Source organism: Misgurnus anguillicaudatus, unplaced genomic scaffold (assembly GCF_027580225.2).
Source record: "Misgurnus anguillicaudatus unplaced genomic scaffold, ASM2758022v2 HiC_scaffold_32, whole genome shotgun sequence".
In the NCBI taxonomy this organism is placed as follows: Eukaryota; Metazoa; Chordata; class Actinopteri; order Cypriniformes; family Cobitidae; genus Misgurnus; species Misgurnus anguillicaudatus.
In genome coordinates this window covers 350852-371174 of record NW_027395282.1, presented here as the reverse complement: position 1 = coordinate 371174, position 20323 = coordinate 350852, and the positions used below count along the sequence as shown (strand labels likewise).

Below are 20323 nucleotides of genomic sequence, written 5' to 3'. Positions count from 1 at the left end.
GAAACAAAGTCTGAAAAAGATTTAAAAAAAAGTGTACAGCACTACAGAGCGGTTTCCTTAAGCCTAGTCCCTGACTAACTTGTTAACATGTTAGTGTTGTCCTGATCGAAAACAACTTGCACTAACATATTTTATAATGCATCAGTGCAAGGGTTGTGTCTCAAGATGCACACCAGTAATGTTGATTTAAAAATTATGCTTTCGAAAATGACTTAAATATTCTAATTTTGTCTAAGGCCTAGTCCTGGTTTAACAACCAATCTTGAAAATTAACCATGGTTTAACTACAGTTAGAAAAAAAACATGATTACCACAAGATAACCATGGTTTTGACAACCATGATTTTCAACAACCATACACCATGGTTACTGTAGTAAAACCACAGTTTTGCTAAACAAAACATACAAAAAACATGGTTACTACACTTTTACCACAAAAATAACATGGTTAATTTTCGTAAGGGAAAACCGCAGTGAAAAAGTACGGCTTACTAAAGTACAGCACGTCTATTAGTAATATTAGTGTTGTGTTTTTATTGATCATATCCATTAGGGGTGGGCGATAAACCGGTAGACATAATTAACCGGTAGAAATTTGTCAACCGGTAGAGATTTTGGATTATCGTTTCTATCGAGGTTACGGACCCACGTCAAGCTCCTATGCGCATGGTCGCGAAAACGTAACGTTCGTACACGTATTTAAGCACTGCAGTTTTAAAACAAGTTATTTTAAGCCATTGAAACACAAACAACAGATCTGTATGCGTGCGTTCTTTCTGTGTGTCAGGAGCGGACAAGTCGCGCAACCGCTGCTCTTTCTGTCTGTGAGGAGCGCGCAAGTCGCGCGACCGCTGCTCATTAAGCTCGTGAGCATTTTTCCCGCTTTATCGGCCATAAATACACATACGCGTCAAAATTCCCGTCTTTGCAAGCATCCTCATAAACACAACCAGGTCTTCAGAGAAAGTAAACAGCTATAAGAGAAAGCGCATGTGTAAAAGTGTATTGAATCCGGGCTTTGGTCTTAAAGGGGAAGTTACCTAATTTTGCTCCTGTCTGTCACTCGTGTTAATCAAACAGCATTGAGAGAAAATCTCTCACTGCTCCTGATTAAATCACCTTTCTACTTAAAATATATATATATATATATATATATATATATATATATATATATATATATATATATATATATATATATATATATATATATATATATATAGGCCTATACATACATGCATAATTATTTATTATCACTCTTATATCATTGACTGTTTATCTTCAGAGAGCTTGAGTTTTGTTTGTTTTTATCTTCTTTCTATGCTTATGAACATTTCTATGGTATTAAAGATTTAAACCTTATTAAAACATAAAAAACTCTACCGTGATACATATCGTTATCATGATATAAAATGAATCCTATCGTGATAGAAGATTTTGGTCATATCGCCCACCCCTAATATCCATCTAAAATAAGTAAAATATATTTCTATGGAGAAATAAAACAATAGATTTAATACAAACTCTATAATAATTTAATTATTCTATTACTGGAAAAAATGTCTATTGAAATATTATAAAAATGTAGATTATTTTAAATAAAAATACCTCAACACATTACACATTGTATTTAATCAAATATATAAATAACTGTAGTGACTTCAACACGATAAAAAAGACTTAAAACAGATATTTATTGAAAATGAATAAACATTTCATTTACTTTAGGTTAACATCTTACCACAGCAGTTAGCCGCATCTCCATTATTAAGTTACAATTAACATCATCAACTCTTCATATAAACGGGAATCACTAAAGTATATTTTAATTCTCACGTGAGTTACTAAATGAAGAAAAAAAGAAATCGCTAGAATGTTAGACTGAATACACCCAGCGCCCGGGGAGCAATGGGGTTAAGGTGCCTTGCTCAAGCACGTCAGTCAAAAGCGGCCAGCCGTGAGACTCGAAACGGCAACTTTCGGGTTATGCAGGCTGAACTGCGGCACATACAAGTTTATCCATCACGTCTCGAGTGCATGCATACTGCCAGGCCGTTCCATCGCCATCTTTTGGCGCTTTTCCATTGCATAGTACCCCACGGTTTGGTTTAGTTTGGGTCGGGTCAGCTTACTTTTGGGAGCTTTTCCATTGGGATCACTTCGTAGTACCCAATACTTTTTTTCGTACCACCTCGGTTGGGGTTCCAAGCGACCCGAGCTGATACCAAACGTGACGCGTAAACACTGTAGATCACTGATTGGTCTGAGAGTATCGTCATCGGCGTCATCCTATTATGTAAAATATTAGCTTTAGCTTACTGCTAGCTTGCGCTGTCTCGAGCAAACATGTTGTCATCTGTGCTCTGCTATAAGTTTCCAAACACCCTTTTAGCGATGAAAAACATCCACAGGTTGTGAATCAAGAACACATAAAAGTTTTTTCCAGACTTGCAGTTTGTGGCGGCACATTCGCGACGTGCACGTCAGTATTATTTATGTTTTAATGCAACTTCATTGAGGCTCAGCGGAGCACCGTCGACTGACGCCACGGGTGTTTGAACAGAAACTGTCATGTGAGACAGAGGTAGTTATAAACGCGATGTGCAAAGTAAACATCTATTTGTGGTGCCCAATTTTAATTATGTGGCGGACTGATAAATAAATAAATGTATGGGAATGTACAACGACGCTCTCACTTGTATGATGTCACAGCCGTATGCAGCGCAAATATAACGACACGCCTATAATCCCTCCCACTGCGAAGTGATACTAAACTCAATGGAAAAGCTAACCACGCCAAAGTGAGGTGAGCTGACCCGACCCAAACTAAACTAAACCGTGGGGTACTATGCAATGGAAAAGCGCCATTTGATAAAAGCCAAAACGGCAACCGAGGCCCGATAGATAAATGTTTACAGGCCTTGCTGCATTAATGTTATTAAAATATATTTAATAAATGTGTAATATACATAGAGGAGATAAATATGGTAAGATTTAACGCGATAGCGCTGTGGGTCCGTGACTGGCTGTAGACTACACTCCCCTTTAAAAATAACCACCCTGCAACGTTATTTTATGGTTGCAAAAATAAAACCTAAAAAGAACGTTTCCATAACGTTATTATTTGGTTCCCAAAAAAAATAAACACAAGATAACAAAAAAATAACGTTAGGGGATTATGCGTTTACCCCAGCATTGTTTACCCCTGCACTGTTTAATGACATATATTTTACCACAAGCGTGCTGCTTAAAGGGACACTCCACTTTTTTTGAAAATATGCTCATTTTCCAGCTACCCTAGAGTTAAATTTAGATTTTTACCGTTTTGGAATCCATTCAGCTGATAAATTCAGATGACTATGACTAAAACTACAGTTGTGTTCAAAATTATTCAACCCCCAATGCTGTTAAGGGTTTTAGGGAATTTAGTGTACATTTGTAATTGTATTCAGAATGAAATCCTACAATGACTTCTTAAAGAACCATATGCAACTAAAATGACATCAATTGGTTTTGTAATATAGTAGTAAATGTTTCTTTTGTGAATTCTTCATTGACACAATTATTCAACCCCTTAAAGAACTACCACTCTGAAGAACAGAGGTTCATTGAAGTGTTTTCAATCAGGATTTGAAAACACCTGTGGATGTTAGGGAACAGCAATAAAGCCTAATAAGCACCAATTAGGCAGCTTTAAAATGACTGTGATACTCAACTCCTTCTAAACATTTACTGGTGTGGTAACAAACATGGTGAAGTCAAAAGAATGGTCCAGGAAGACAAGAGAAGAGGTGATTAATCTTCACAGGAAGGGCAATGGCTATAAGAAGATTGCAAAGATGTTAAACATACCAAGAGACACCATAGGAAGCATCATTCGCAAATTCAAGGCAAAGGGCACTGTTGAAACGCTTCCTGGTCGTGGCAGAAAAAAGATGCTAACTGCGACTGCTGTGCGCTATCTGAAGCGTAGAGTGGAAAAAAGTCCCCGTGTGACTGCCTAGGAACTGAGAAAAGATTTGTCAGATGTGGGTACTGAAGTTTCTGCTCAGACAATACGGCGCACCCTGCGTACTGAAGGCCTCCATGCCAGAACTCCCAGGCGCACCCCCTTGCTGTCTCCAAAGAATAAGAAGAGTCGACTGCAGTATGCCAAAAGTCATGTGGACAAACCACAGAAGTTTTGGGATAGTGTTCTGTGGAAAATTAGAACTGTTTGGGCCCATGGATCAACGCTATGTTTGGAGGAGGAAAAACAAGGCCTATGAAGAAAAGAACACCTTGCCTACTGTGAAGCATGGTGGGGGGTCAATCATGCTTTGGGGCTGTTTTGCTTCTGCAGGTACAGGGAAACTTCAGCGTGTGCAAGGTACCATGAATTCTCTTCAGTACCAGGAGATATTGGATGACAATGTGTTGCAGTCCGTCACAAACCTGAGGCTTGGGAGACGTTGGACCTTTCAACAGGACAATGATCCCAAGCATACCTCCAAATCCACTAGAGCATGGTTGCAGAAAAAAGGCTGGAACATTTTGAAGTGGCCATCGCAGTCACCAGACTTAAATCCGATTGAGAACCTCTGGTTGCAGTGCGCAAGCCTAAGAATGTGACTGAACTGGAGGCTTTTGCCCATGATGAATGGGCGAAGATACCCGTAGATCGCTGCAAGACACTTGTGTCAAGCTTGGCTTCACGTTTAAAAGCTGTTATAACTGTAAAAGGATGTTGTACTAAGTACTAAAATTGAATGTCACTTGGGGGTTGAATAAAACTGATAATGATGTGAGCACAGAAAAGACATTTGTGGTTATTTCATTATAAATGTTATGTTATATTTGTCTGACCTACACATGCCTCTTTGATGTAATTGTAAGCAGGATGACTGAATGATCAAAATCAATGTCAAACCGGCCAAAACAATCAATTTCAGTTGGGGTTGAATAATTTTGAACACAACTGTATATTGCACCTTAGTCAAAAGACTAAAAAACTAATTCAAAATCTGTCGTCAAAATTAACATCGCTTTTAAGTAACCTGATCCAGTACATGGCTTTGGTAAAGTCTTTAACCTTAATGAGTTTTCTGGTGTGACACTAAATGGTGACTTCGACTGAAACTCTTCCCACAAACACTACATTGATGAGGTTTCTCCCCACTGTGAACTCTCTCGTGAACTTTAAAAGTATTTAATCCAGAGAAGCTCTTTCCACATTGAGAGCAAACGTATGGTTTTTCACCAGTGTGAACTCTCTCGTGACCTCTCAAACTACTTGAATTAGAGAAGCTCTTTCCACATTGAGAGCAGATGTAAGGTTTTTCACCAGTGTGAACTCTCTCGTGAACTCTTAAACTACTTGAATTAGAGAAGCTCTTTCCACATTGAGAGCAAACGTATGGTTTCTCCCCACTGTGAACTCTCTCGTGAACTTTAAAAGTATTTAATCCAGAGAAGCTCTTTCCACATTGAGAGCAGACGTAAGGTTTCTCTCCAGTATGAACTCTCTGATGACCTCTCAAATGAGATGGATCAGAGAAGCTCTTTCCACAGTGAGAGCAGACGTAAGGTTTCTCTCCAGTGTGAACTCTCTTATGGATTTTTAAGGAATATAACCGAGCAAAAGTCATCTCACAATGAGAGCATTTGTAAGGTTTTTCACCTGTATGAGTTCTCTGGTGTGACACTAAACCGCCATGTTGACTAAAACTCTTCCCACAAACACTACAGTGATGAGGTTTCTCTCCAGTATGAACTCTCTGATGACCTCTCAAATGAGATGGATCAGAGAAGCTCTTTCCACACTGAGAGCAGACGTAAGGTTTCTCTCCAGTGTGAATTCTCTCGTGGGCTTTTAAGTGACCTGACTGAGCAAACGTCTTCTCACAATGAGAGCATTTGTAAGGTCTTTCACCTGTATGAAGTCTCTGGTGTGACACTAAACTGCTATGTCCACTGAAACTCTTTCCACAAACATTACAGTGATGAGGTCTCTCTCCAGTATGAACTCTCTGATGAGCTCTCAAATGAGATGGATCAGAGAAGCTCTTTCCGCATTGAGAGCAGACGTAAGGTTTCTCTCCAGTGTGAACTCTCTTATGGACTGTTAAGGAATGTAACCGAGCAAACGTCTTCTCACACTGAGAGCATTTGTAAGGTCTTTCACCTGTATGAGTTCTCTGGTGTGACACTAAATGGTCATGTTGCTTGAAACTCTTCCCACAAACATTGCAATGATGAGGTCTCTCTCCAGTATGAACTCTCTGATGACCTCTCAAATGAGATGGATCAGAGAAGCTCTTTCCGCATTGAGAACAGACGTAAGGTTTCTCTCCAGTGTGAATTCTCTTATGGACTGTTAAGGAATATAACCGAGCAAACGTCTTCTCACACTGAGAGCATTTGTAAGGTCTTTCACCTGTATGAGTTCTCTGGTGTGACACTAAATGGTCATGTTTATTAAAACTCTTCCCACAAACACTGCAGTGATGAGGTCTCTCTCCAGTGTGAACTCTCTGATGAACAACAAGATTGTCTTTGGAGTTGAAACATTTGTCACATTGACTGCTCTGATACGGTCTCTCACTGGTGTGTAAACGCATGTGTCTCCTCATGTGGTCTTTATGTCTGAATCTCTTCTCACAGTGAGGACACTTGTATGTTTTTTCTTCAGTGTGAATTCTCTGATGAACACCAAGATTTCTTTTGGTGCTGAAATATTTGCCACATTCAGTGCAGTTGAAAGGTTTTTCACCAGTGTGTGTCCTCATGTGACTGTTCAGCTTAGAAGAAGAGACATAAACCTTCCCACACTGCTGACAATGAAACATCTTCTTCTTCTTCTTCTTCTTCTTCTTCTTGTCTGTGTGCTCTTCTGAATGAAGTTTCTTCTCTTGTAAGGTAGTAAAGCTGATCTCAGATCTGGTGAAGAGTTTCTGTTCTGTGTGTTTTCTCTCATGTCTCTCTAAATGTCTCTGTGAGATGAATGTCTTTTCACAGGTGATGCAGGAAAGAGTTTGTGTTGTCCGTCGCTCTTTTGATGTTGAGGTCGTTTCTCCATCAGAACATGATTCACGATTCACATCTGAAAGAAACATAATAAAAATTAAAATTCTCTTTTCACTTTTAACCTCTATTCAGACAGTAATTGTTTCTCATTGGAACGTACGGTTTTTCAACATTTATAAGGGGTAATCAATGATTTTATTGCGTCCAAATCCAGAATGTCATCGTTTTCCTCCAACCATCTGTATAAACTTCCTGGCCACCAAGGTCATGTGGTAATTTAATTCCTGTCCAAATTCACATCTCTGATTTTATAAAACAGGGTCACTGCAAAAGTCATTCTGCACATCATTATAGACCACTGAATATCACTGTATGGTCACACGCTTCACGGTTTTTATCATTTATTATTAGGGGTGCACCGATAAATGTTGATAATACCTGGACGATAACTTTTGAACAGTAAGTCCTTATTAATTTGAAGTCACTGTTAGTTTGAGTGGTTTATAAAATAAAAACGTGAAAAAGTAACACTCGTCAAACATAATTATTATACATATTCTTAATTATCATGAAAATACCTGAAAAGGTTAGAAGAACAGCGATATAAATATATGTCTAAGTCACTTCCTGGAGCTGTGTGTCATAGCTCCATGTCTATGGTTTGTCGTCTACAGCGCATATTGAGTTTGAGAGCGCCCTCTGGCTTTTGGATGTAGCATTTTATGCATTTTAAACACTGACCCACTAGATTAGACAGTCTTTGTGCCATTCACCATCATCAGTTAAGAAGGGTTGAACCTACCCTCTTAAATTATTCTCATCCCTTAGAGGGTTGAATTTCAGATGTTGCGATCGGGATTACACGTTAAACTCAACCAACAGATATAAACACTCTTTTGTGCCTGCAGCCATTCTGCTTCTCAGTTCTATAACTTGGTGATTTACTATTTATTGATGGTTTGTTTTTATTATTTTAACCATGCCTGTATGGTAGGCAATTTTTGTATTGGTATTGTTGTGATTTGTTACTATCTGTTGCACAATAAATTGCTCCATTGACAAATAAATAATTTGAACTTGAACTATGATCACTCATCTTTATAAACTGAAAGCTGGATTGTCCATCTAACAGTAACATGAAAATGTATTTCACGGCAAGTACCTAAAAATAATTAATTTAACTCTACAATACAACAATGTACACATGTACAACAACAGCATAATCATGCAGTGTTTTAACATATGGCTCTATGGTTTGTTTCTATTTATAAAACAGTTCCAGTTCTGGATTCTGATTCGTCAATAGTTGTACTTTACTCCACTTTGCGTTGTGAATAATACAATAAACCCGCTTACCTTACTGCTTCTTAACCTCATCGCGTTCCGAGGGCCCGTCCACGGGCTATTGGGGGTTTAAGAGGTATAAATAAAATCAACGAAAAACAAAGTTAAACATATTATATATCTCTGGAAAGCTGAGATTCCTGTGATTCGAATGATGTAAACCATTTTAGGATACAATCAACACAGCGGGTACAATCTGTGGCTTTGTCAGACCACCCACAGCCAAATAAACAAACACAAACTGGAATAAACTCACCCTTGAAGCCTTCTGTTAGTTCACTGATCCACTACATTCCAACAAAAACGGTTTGGTTACACTGCCAAGGGTCCATACAATCCAATTCAGCGAAGTATGTAGTCCAAAACACATTTATATATCAATATGCATCCACGGAATGTAGTAATAGCGCTGTCAGCTAATTTGATATGCTATCACAACTTCGACGCATTATACGGTCTACCTCCATTTCATTCGTAAACATGAACTAAAATACGATTCTAAAATGGCCGCGTACCCCTGAGCTTTTGATTGACGGGTCATTTGAGCCAATCGGTCAATGATAAGGGTGTCGGAAAGGTGTGAATAGCCAATGAGCCCCTATGTGAAGAATGGTACCTCCCTCTCTTTGATTGACAGTAAATCGATCCAGTTGCAATGGATGATGGAAATGACTGTCTGGTCTGATAGCCAATGAGTTTCTGTAAAGAATAATATGCAACTTCAGTGGGACGATTCATCTGGTCACACTTGAGACTCCTGCGCAAACTCACCATACGGATTCATGCGCCCGTGCGTAAAGGCAGCGTTGAGCGACTTTACGAGTGAAAGAACGTAATAGTGGAAAAATGGCAAAGGGAACTGCAAAAACACACTTCTTACTTCAAGAAGTTATCGATCAGTGTACTCGTCGTGATAGTGATGAGTCGGATGACGCTATTTCTGGGGAAGACAGCGACGTTTCATCCATTGCCTCTAGTCTGTAGCAGAGATGTTTTTGGAAGGCGGAGACGTAACTCTCGACAAGTAAGTGTTTTATTATATTATGTTTGTTATTGTGAGCTCAAGCACAGGTGTGTGTGTGTGTATGTATATATATGTGTGTGTGTGTGTGTGTGTGTGTGTTTGTTTGTGCGCTCGTGCTTGGATGATGGAGACGTAACTCTCGACAAGTAAGCGTTTTATTGATGTTATGGTTGTTTTTGTGAGCTCAAAAACAGGTGTCTGTGCGCTCGTTTGTTTGTGTGCTCGTGCTTGGATGGTGGAGATGTAACTCTCGACAAGTGTTTTATTATATTATGTTAGCTTCTGTGAGCTCAAGCACAGATGTGTGTGTGTTTGTTTGTTTGTTTGCGCTCGTGTTTGGATGGTGGAGACGTAACTCTCCACAAGTAAGTGGTTATTATATTATGTTTGTTTTTGTGTGCTCAGGTGTGTGTGTGCTCGTGTAAGAATATTTATGTGGGGTCAAGCACAGGTGTGTCTGTGTGTGTGTTTGTTTGTGTTCTCATGAATGGAATAATCCTGGTTGTGTGTGTGCATGTGTTTTTGTTTATATGCGTGTTGATACAGAAACAATGTGTAAATGTTTTGCAAATTACTTATTTCTTTATTTTTTATATCACAGACCATCCTCTGAAAGTGAATCTGATGAAGTCTGGAAGCCAAAAAAAACATACTGAGGGACTGAATGACAGCACCTCATCAGGAGAGGAGCCCCATCCTCCACCTTCCCAGAGAGGTTTTGCCAGCAAAACACCAAGAGGCAGAGCACGGGGGAGGGGGAGTTGGTGGTTGAAGGACATCTCTATTCCACCAGCAGTGAAGTAGTACAACCGGTATGTATTATATAATCAACAATCTTTTATGCTATTTGAAATGAAATAAAATGTCTCAATGTTGTTTTCTTATGTCCAAACAGGTGCATGGGTGGAGTCGACCTATCTAATGCCCTGATCAGTTATTATAAAGTCATCCACAAGACCCAGAAGTGGTATAAGACTTTTTTTATCACTTCATGGACATTGCCGTTGTGAATGCCTTCCTTTTCTACAAGGACATCACAAAAGGAAAAGGACAGGTACCCATGCACCAGAAGGCCTTTAGGGAGACATTAGTGGAGGAGCTGGCAGCAGCAGCTGGCACACCAGCTCCATCAAACACTCCAAGCACTGCACATCACAAACCTGTGCATATCAGTGGACACAGCACTGCAGGACGTCTGAAGTGCAGACACTGCCATGCAAAGACATTAGTAAAGTGCTCCTCTTGTGATGTGCCTTTGTGCTTTCAGCCAAATAGGGATTGCTATAATGATTGGCATGTTGCTAAAAACCTTTGATAGGTGTTAGGTGTGATATACATGTATATATTTTTTTGTAGATGTGCCCCCCCATTTTCTTTGAATTTGTAAATAGTTTGAGATAGATATAGTGTGTGAGTTCTAATATTAAATTGTTTTAATACATAGCAGTTGTTTTGTCTCTTTATTTGTAGAACGTTTGGTTTCAAGAATTGAAAAAAAAAACACTATAATGTGTTTATACTTCAGTTACTATGTATCAGCAATTACTGAGAGTGAATTTGGATAGGTTATATAGTAGCTCTAAGTGTAACCTTTCATTAGAGCCCAAAATTATGACTGTAGAGTAAAGCATTCAAGAATAGCAGCATGTTATGTGTCTCTTGTTACAAAGGGTCATTTGGAGTCTCCAAGTGGCTTTTTTGGGGGAGCGCCTAGACATAAACTTAGATAAACATGTGTAAAACACTCATTATCCAAGATATTGTTATCAAATTTGAAACTTGGTTTGATAAGGCTTCATGCTGTGATCCCATTGTGTTTTCCAGCTAATACCTTCCAGCTGTAGTTATCTGCAGGCATCTTTTTACAAAAAAAAATTTAGGCGGAAAATTTTCCCTACTTTTTTAGTGTGTTCAAAGTTCTATTACTCAATACCAGTAAGACATACAGTGATTCTGACAGTTCAGGAACAAACCTCAAAGTGTCCCCTTTCATAAGAGACCAAAACCATGCATATACTCCAAATGGTTCAAGAACAGTATGCAATTTAATTTGGGTAGGCCTTTTTTAGGCGTTTTTGGCAAAATTTGCAGGAACGCTAAGAGGTTAAATATTGCTGTTTTACACATTTAATATCAGGGGGTCACTGCATGCCCTTAAAAATGTTGAAGACCCCTGCTGTCTAAATGAGTCTGAGATCTTCCTATAAATAAAACATTAAGCTCTAGTCTAGCGAATCCAATGCTCTAATAGTCATTAAACATCTAAAATTATCTTTTTATTCATCTTTAAACGTATTTTTACGTTTTATGAGTACCGTAATAAAAATGATGCCCGTCCATCCATCTGACATTTTGGTTTCGGTTTTAAAACATGCAGGAATTAGAAAATAAAGTGCAGCACTTGCTTGATGTTAAAATAATTATCAAGAGCGACAAGACTCAAACGAGTTACCGCCAAAATCATTATTATCAGGTCAGTATTTAAAAGTAAATTTTTAATTTTACACAATATCCGCCATGTTTTTCTGTCATATTTTCTCAATTTTCCCCAAAAACGCAATAAACGCCACTCCTCCTTTTCTGCAGAATGCAATAAATCTGCTCAACAAATCACAGCGCACACATTAAAAACAAACAATGGCGGCACGTTGAATACATCTTAGTTTGAATCATCTTGTAGGCTAATTAGTGAACAACAAACAAACAAAAACAAAATAATACTTTAATGGCATGGATAAATCTGCGGTGGTTTTCTGTGACGGGAAAGAAACATAAGCCATTAAAATATAATAATTTACTTGGCACTTGGGAGATAGAAAATGCTTTCTTTTATTTTATGCGAAGTCAACGAAAATCGAGCAGGACCAAAACATTTCACAGCTGATCGCTGTGAAAAATGTTAAGCGACGAGGTCCCAAGGATGACCGCAGCAATGGCAGTGTAATTAATATGACAAAGTAAATGTTTTGAGTAATGCCATTAATGTTTATTTTTTTAATCGGTGTATAGGCCTAGTCAACTAAATGAATATATCATGGCAAAGATGAATGCACATGTATATATTGATTCAACAGATTTTTAGCATTTTGGGAAAAAATTGGATTTGGATTTATTGCATTTTGTGGAAAAAATAATTCGTTTTATAATAAATCTTTGAAAATAAAATTATGGATTTTAATTTTGTATATTTTTATAACCTAAAGATGCAATGTGAACGTTTGTAACAGAAAATAGTGGTTTTCATCTTGTCACATTCTTGGTATAGAAAACACGCTTTTTACCGAAATTAATCAAATGGATTTATTTCGTTTTGGAACCGAACTATTTATATATTGATATTGTTTTTGACTTTTTGTGTGTGCCAAATCTAGTAGTTTTACCAGTTAGTTGAAGGTATGTATGTGGTGAATTTGGACTATGCGAGTAAAATTTTCAACATGGTTAAATGCTAAAATTAGTTATTCAGAATAAAAAGAGATTGAAAAATCCTTTAAAGTGACACAAAGACCTTGTCTATGGGTTCAAGAATAACAAAATACTGGCCATTTAACACTCGAAAGTCATTACTTTATTTTGTAATGTTTTTATAATGTTTTTACTTCGGACGTCGCCTGAGGAAATCCGAACTTACACTCTGTCAACTTCAAAGAGGTGTAGTTCTGTCATGTTTTGTCAGCTTCCAACAAATCATTGTTGAAGTTTGTTAACTGAGAATGTCAAAATATAAATAACTCATTTTTGAGAATATGCTTATTACTGACTCCAGCACGGGTCACAAATAATGCAGCAGCAAACAGAAATGAAGAAAGAAAAGGGTGTTCTTCAGAAAAGAAAACTCATATACAAAACAATGGCTGATGGTTCTGTCGAAAATGGTTTAAATATACATTTGCATGAAGCATATATTTGTCCACACCCATGTTGATTAGAACATTAAAACTTTGTTAATTAATATTATTTAATTAAAAAATTGTTAATTAAAGTAACTTTTAAAAACAGATAAAAAGTCTGAATAATTTGCGATTAAATTAGATTTAATATTTTAACCGCTTGACGGCTAGTATTTATTAATTAATTGTGAAAAGACAACAGAAGAAACATACCGGAAAAAATAAAATGATTGTCGTCGTCAAAGTCATAACTGTCATCTTCATCAGTGTGATCTTCCTCTTCTGTAGGTTCAGTTTTTATTTCCGTAGTTTCAGTTTTTATTTCCGTAGTTTCAGTTTTTATTTCTGTAGTTTCCGTTTTTATTTCCGTGGGTTCAGTTTTGATCTTCATCATGAGTTTCGTGCAGTCGATGAGTTTGACTGAACACATGTTGAGTTTGGTCTGCAGGATCTGCTGCTGTTCTCCAGCGTTACAGACAGAATCCAGAGACTCTGTGGAGGTTTGATCAGTAGATTCCTCATCCTGTAAACCCTCATCAGTTTCTTCTGATTTACAGAAAATTACATCCATCTCATCTCTCAACAAATAGAAGCTAAAACTGATGTAAACACAGCGGCTGGTGCTCGTGTCTCTTCTTCTTTCTTCTTCTTCTTCTTTGAGCTTATTGGCGGCTCGCATTCTTAAAAGAGCATTACCGCCATCTACTGTGGGTATTGGATCAGAGACACTATAATCCTTCCCCCAGACCATTCAGGACTCAAGCATTCGATGTTGCTGCGTGTTCCAGCTCCTTCATCTACAGCTCAAGTCCGTCACAGTCCAGAGAGGATTCATAATAATAATAATAATAATAATAATAATAATATCTATATTCTATTTATTAAATTAGTACTATTTAAGAAATCAATTAATAAACTATCCCCTTCCTCTAGATCCAGAACGCAGCTAACAATTTTTGGTTCCCAAAACGTTCCCCTAACGTTAGTTTTTGGTTCTCAAAACGTTCCCCTAACGTTAGTTTTTGGTTCCCATAACGTTATTTTCCAAGGTTTGTTTTTGGTTAGCCAGGAAAGTTTTCTTTACAGAAATAGAACGTTACTTTTAGGTTATTTTAACGTTTTCCTAACGTTAGGAAAACGTTAGAATAACGTTAGGAAAACGTTACAATAACGTTAGGAAAACGTTAAAATAACCTAAAAATAACCAAAAAATTTTGTTCTGTATAAGTTATTTTTAGGTTATTTTAAAAATAACCACCCTGCAACGTTATGGGAACGTTATTTTATAGTTCCAAAAAAATACCCAAAAAATAACGTTCTGTATAAGTTATTTTTAGGTTATTTAAAAATAACCACCCTACAACGTTATGGGAACGTTATTTTATGGTTGCAAAAAATAAAACCTAAAAATAACGTTCCCAGTTAGGGGAACGTTCTGTGTTTGCTGGGAAGCTTCTTTAGTGTTAGTTGTTGTACACCTTTCTTCTTAAATTCTTATATTAGTTTAATCCTTTCCTCCATGTATCTATTGCATTTAATAAGCACATGCTCCACTGTTTCTCTAAGTCCACACCACTCACACAATCCTGTAGGATGTTTTCCTATTACATGCATTGTCGAGTTAAGACCTGAATGTCCAAGTCTTAATCTTGATATAATACAGTCTTCCTTTCTTCTCCCCCTCGACTTTCTTCTTCTTTTTTCTTCTTCTTCTTCGTGTTTATTGGCGGTTCCTCGTACCAAAGAGTATAGTAGCTTCTATACTCTTTGCTCGTACTCTTATGTAGAGCATTAGCGCCATCTTCTGGATATAATTTTTTCTCGTCATTGGTTTTAAGCATAGACATCCGCTGCGTCCGAAAACTCAAGGCAGTGACTCGTTGCCTCGCTGCCTCATGAGGAAATGACTTCGGAGGCATGAAGGTAGCTCAGAGAAAGACTTTCGGACACCCTTCAAAGACAGCTTGTTTGAAATATAAACAGAGAGCGCCTTTGTGATAACTAATCACATATTTGAAAACTACAATACTAATTTCTCGCTAGAAATGCAATTAAAAGGTGTAAAAGTGAAAATCTACCTTTATTTACACTAAATTGGTGGTCCAGTCCATAGACAGTAAAAGAAATGGACACAGCGACCCCGTTGGATTCAACGGAGACAAGTGAAGCCAATTAGAAGCTCACACTTCCGGGGGGTCGAGCGTACTGCGCAGACTCAAACTGAGCTTGGTGACGTGAGCAACCTGTCTCACAATTGTAAGTCTTCTAATAGCTGTGCCAAGAGAAATCTGAATCACCCACCGAATCTTGCAGAAACGGCGAGCGTGAACAGGAGTACATTTTGTATTAAGTATATTTAGTATTCTGATTAATTACTTTGTCATTTTGCATAGTATTTATATATTTTAAAGTTTAACGCCAGTACGCCATATTCTACACGCGCTTCTCCTCCTGTCCATACGGTAATTTCTCTACTGTGCGACAGAGAGTCGCGTGGTTATGACGCAATCGTTAGCATAGTTTTACTAAAACTGCTTCTACTGGGCCATAACGTAAGATACAAGGTAATTGAGCCTTTTATACATTTTCGTGTTTCTTTAGAAATAATTGATGCACAAATTGAGTCTTTAAACGCCTCAGATGTAAAGTTATTCACTGTCAAAGTGACGCCAAAATGAATGGGAGTCAATGGAATGCTAAGAGGAGGTGGGGGTCCGCTAGCTAATGGCGGTGCCCAGGGCTGCTTCAATAAAATATGAAACCCTGCCCCCCTGGTCCAGTCGCGTCCTTGGCCGCCAATTTATTTTTTCGAACTCGACCGGGCTCGACCAATCACATTCTTATTGTATGCCCACGCGTAGGTATCTCAGGAGACAGGAAGTAAACCAAACATTGAATTCGGACATGCCTTGATGCCTTCCTGCCTTGGAAAGCTGCCTCAGAAGGCAGCAATTTAGAGTTTTCGGACGCAGCCGTTATATAAGTAGACGCCCTATCGACCGCTACTGCCTACTGGCGTGGCGAGATATGGGGCCGCCATCTTAGATCGGTCACCCGCTCCACTCAGTGTAATCTGTATGACTGGTGGATTGAGCTTAATTAATCATATCTCAGTGAATACCGAAGAGATTTTCACGCGGGTTTTTTTGCTGCAAAGGTCATTCAATGAGCTATGATACAGGACACATGGTTCGGCGTATTTTAACCCCTTATGTGCCGCAAATCCCGTTTGAGTGGAGGGTGACAATGACTACGTTTACATGCTGTCAATATTCGGGTTATGGTCGAGTTAAGGTCGGGTTTCGGGTTTCTGAAACATTCGGAATAACCCGTTTACATGCGTGAGCAGAGAGAGTTACCCCTGTATAAATGGAATTGGCAATATCTCGATGTAAACTGTGATTGAAAGGTAAATGCGGTGATTTTGCGTGCGCTCACTAGTGCGCTTTGCGGTTTTACTGCCTTCATTTACTAAAATAAAAGTATTATTTAAATCCAGAACAAGCTGCACCGATGTAGAAGCAGGGTAGGCTAAGTTACATGTCTTTCCTTTTTTTGATAAAAAGATTAACAAGCTATATACTAGCCTTCAGCTAAATATATTTTTGAAAAAAAAAATTAATTGAACAACAATTTTCTAACAAGAAGGTGCAAATTTACAGAGCATCGGTAAATAGAGAACAACCACGTCTTAAAGAAATTTAAATTAGACAGTATTTATGCACCTATAAATGTACAAAACGAATGCAATAGCTTACAGAAGGCAATGAATATTTATTTATGGCATTTTCAATAATATATTAGTAGATAAATTAACATATATAAAGTATGAAAACGAATAAATCATTATTTTGGCTAAATTAAGCTGGAAAGATCGTTTTTATAATTGTCATCCTTTCAGAACAAGCTTTTATGCTATCTATAATAACTTACATTATATCCTGAGTGTTACTTGGCCGAAAATATGTAGAAATACATGCAAGTAAAAAAGTACAGAACAAAAATGTTTACCTCACGCGGATAGAACGAAAAGCCGTTAATTAAGCGGACTGAGGACGTGCAGAAACAGTCGAGTCGGCAGATGATCATCAATGTTTAATGTTTCGCGCAGGTACTGTTGATGGTAAACTTTCATATCTAAATGTCAGGTAAGAGTCAAGTATTCAGTCAGTTAATAATAAACCCACCGCCGTTATTGCAACATCCTAATCCACAGAGCGGACGCTGCATACAAAGAAAAAACCTAAGGTTTTTATTTTAAGTGGTTTTAATGCTGGTAAGCAATCAGTTATATTATGCCGCTTTGTATTTGTGTGGATCAGTTAAATTAAAGTAATTTTAATCTTAGAAACCGCATCTATGCAGACGACGCTATGCAGTTATTCTGTCATCTTTCACTTTTTTCACACATTCACTGTATTTAACGAAATATGAATAGCATAGTATTACATTTTGAATTCAAATTCACAAAAAAACCCCAAGTTACTCTCATAACTATTGACAATCTATTTGAACTTTATTATACATGTATGATGTGAAAAACAATAGCAATATATTAATTTAACGTGCAAAGCGCGGTTGTTGCAATTGGTTTCCTCCTCGCTCTAAAAGTGTATATAAGAAGTTCCTCTACTCAAAAGACCAAGATTCCTTGCCAATAGAACATGCGCAGAACACAAATCAATGTTCCTTTTGATGGGAATATCCCGATGCGCGTTTACATGACCAAAATTTCGGGCTAGAAAAGAGGTAACCCAGGGGTAATATTCGGGATTTTAAAAACAGGAATATTAGCATATTCGGGTTTTTGCCGGTGTTTACATGGACGTGCGCGACCGGGTTATTGCTAATATTCCGGATTTGAACGGGTTATTTATTGGCTGCATGTAAACGCACTGAATGTGATGTACATCTTTAAATGAATATTTCTCTGGGATTCTTTGGGCTAGAAACCTAATCTTGGTCTTGTTTTAAAGAAGACAATTTAGGGTTTTTCACAAATGAGTTAGAAAGTAAAAATATTAAATATAAATATTTTTATAGCCATTTACCTTTATTTTAATATATAAAATAATGCAGTAACATATTAATTTATAAATAAATTACATAAAAGTTAATGTTTTGTAAGAATTTATAGTCAGCCTTGACAAAGATTGCACTCCAATTTAGCTGTTGAATAAAGCTCATCCCTCTAAAAGGCTTGATAATCATAAAAGGTAATCTCAGTTCAAGCAATACAATAATATAACCTGAAGTAATACTTTCTTAATAGTAGTATGGGAGCAAATGTGAGACTTCTTGAACCAACACAGATCAAAGAGGGTTCATGATAATAAAAGACATGCATCTAAACATTATCTGACCACTTGGTTGAGCACACAGTTGGATACTACAATGACCCATGTGGGCACAGTGGGAGATATAGAGGTCATTTGTAGTATTAGTCTTAATTTACATTTAAAGGGATACTTCATTAGCATTAGGGGTGGGAAAACAGGGTTGAAACTATTAAGTGTTAAGACTGACTTTGTTCAGGGTTCAATCTGACTCTGCTGAACCCAAAGTACGAAGTGCTTTGTCACTGCTACCACAATAAACTACTTTCATCAAGATTTTCTACGTCCTCCTCATTTTTTTTCTTACAGTTTTTACACAATAAATAATGTTAACATGAAGCAATATGTCTCAAGTAGTTGTGATCCAAATTTCAAGTTAAAATCACAAAAAAAAATGATGTTTGTGTCACAATTTTAATGGTTTTACCAACAACGGCCACTAGATTTTGCCACATACTCTTGTATACTCACAAACTAATAAATTACTGTCACCGCATTATTATTCATGCAAAAAGATTTTGAAATATTAAAACTACATTTTGAGAGCTTTCCGATGATAAATAGCTTGCTATGATTTTTTAGGTTTAGACTAGGGTTTTAGTGTTTTATGCAAAAACAAATTTGGCCTACCTGTGGGCCCGTAACATTTTTAGAAACAGACTCTCACTATGTCATAATTTTCCCCAAATGGAAATGAAATATGAAAATTATACTCTTTGAGCTTTCCAACAATATATAGTTTGTCAAGATTAGGTTTAGAATATTAGTGTTACAAACACTAATGTGGACAGCGCCACTTAATGTTCATAGTAGGAATGAATGAATATTCACTAAACAGTAATAAAATATTCTGATATAAGATATAAAGTGAGTCCAAAATCAAAATATGTGGTGTAGGATATAAAATATTTTATAAATCACACACTATAAATATGACAAAGATGCAGAAACAGATAGTTGCAGTAAAATAAGACTTTTTAATAAGGTGAAGAAACAATTTAAAATGATTTGTAAACCCCCCCCCCCTTCACGCACGCACATACACACACACACACACCTCTGAAAGAGGACTGTTTTGCAGAGCTTCTTTCTCGTGCTCCCTTTCTGTAGTTCAAGAGAGGTGAGTTTGGCAACATGGTGGAGCCTTATCTTTAAAAACACAGACACAACCAATGACAAAGAGTCAGACTGATAGTTGTCGATTCCAAACCGAGTCTCCTCAATGTCCTCCCTACGAAGGAAAACATCCTCTGTTCCTGTTGACATCTTAGCTTTTTAAAGCTCGGCGGATCACGCAGCTCACAGCACCGTATAATAACAACAATAATAATACACATTTATATAGCGCCTTACACAATACTCACAACAGAGAAACTCTTGTAATTTTTACTTTACTTTACCCCACCTCTCCTTGCAGGGTGAACAGCGGCTGGTGCAGTAAACATAGCCTAGCAAACGTTAGCTGGCTACGATTTCAGTACAGTAAAATCAATAATCCTGGCTCTTTCTCAGTTTTCTGGTAATATTCTATTCACAAAATACAACCAATAGTACCGCAATGTTAAAAAGTACTTGTGAAAATAATCCTCCGAGCTCTATTTGCGATGGTCTGCCCAGTGCTTTAAGTGGCCCAAAAGGTGCCGGTACTCTATTTTTTTTTTTTTTTTGCTGACTCGACTCCTATATTGAAGGGGTTTTATTCAGCAGTCAACAGACGACCTTGTAAAA

The 20323-nt window shown here is 37.5% G+C and overlaps 1 protein-coding gene and 2 long non-coding RNA genes across 3 annotated transcripts in view; 1 reads left to right on the top strand and 2 right to left on the bottom strand.

The window, feature by feature from the left end:
* Positions 1-20323, bottom strand: part of LOC141363124 (uncharacterized) — a 127609-nt gene that overhangs the window by 12228 nt on the left and 95058 nt on the right. The window lies entirely within an intron of this gene.
* On the bottom strand, positions 1675-14744 carry LOC141363114 (uncharacterized). Its single transcript, XM_073865665.1, has 2 exons — positions 13473-14744; positions 1675-7077 (listed from the first exon to the last, which is right to left on the bottom strand). The coding sequence occupies exons 1-2, from the start codon at positions 14008-14010 to the stop codon at positions 5069-5071; spliced, it is 2547 nt and encodes an 848-aa protein (XP_073721766.1). The 5' UTR covers positions 14011-14744; the 3' UTR covers positions 1675-5068.
* On the top strand, positions 8375-11475 carry LOC129425479 (uncharacterized). Its single transcript, XR_012368630.1, has 3 exons — positions 8375-9369; positions 9971-10181; positions 10265-11475. It is a non-coding gene; the product is annotated as an uncharacterized lncRNA (long non-coding RNA).

What these genes read in the sequence shown, in the direction of transcription:
- LOC141363114 (XM_073865665.1), bottom strand. Translation starts at nt 14,010, where the DNA reads ATGGTCTGGGGGAAGGATTATAGTGTCTCTGATCCAATACCCACAGTA. An exon ending in CAATCATTTTATTTTTTCCG is followed by an intron (nt 7,078 to 13,472) that starts GTATGTTTCTTC and finishes TGTTTCTTTCAG; the next exon opens with ATGTGAATCGTGAATCATGT.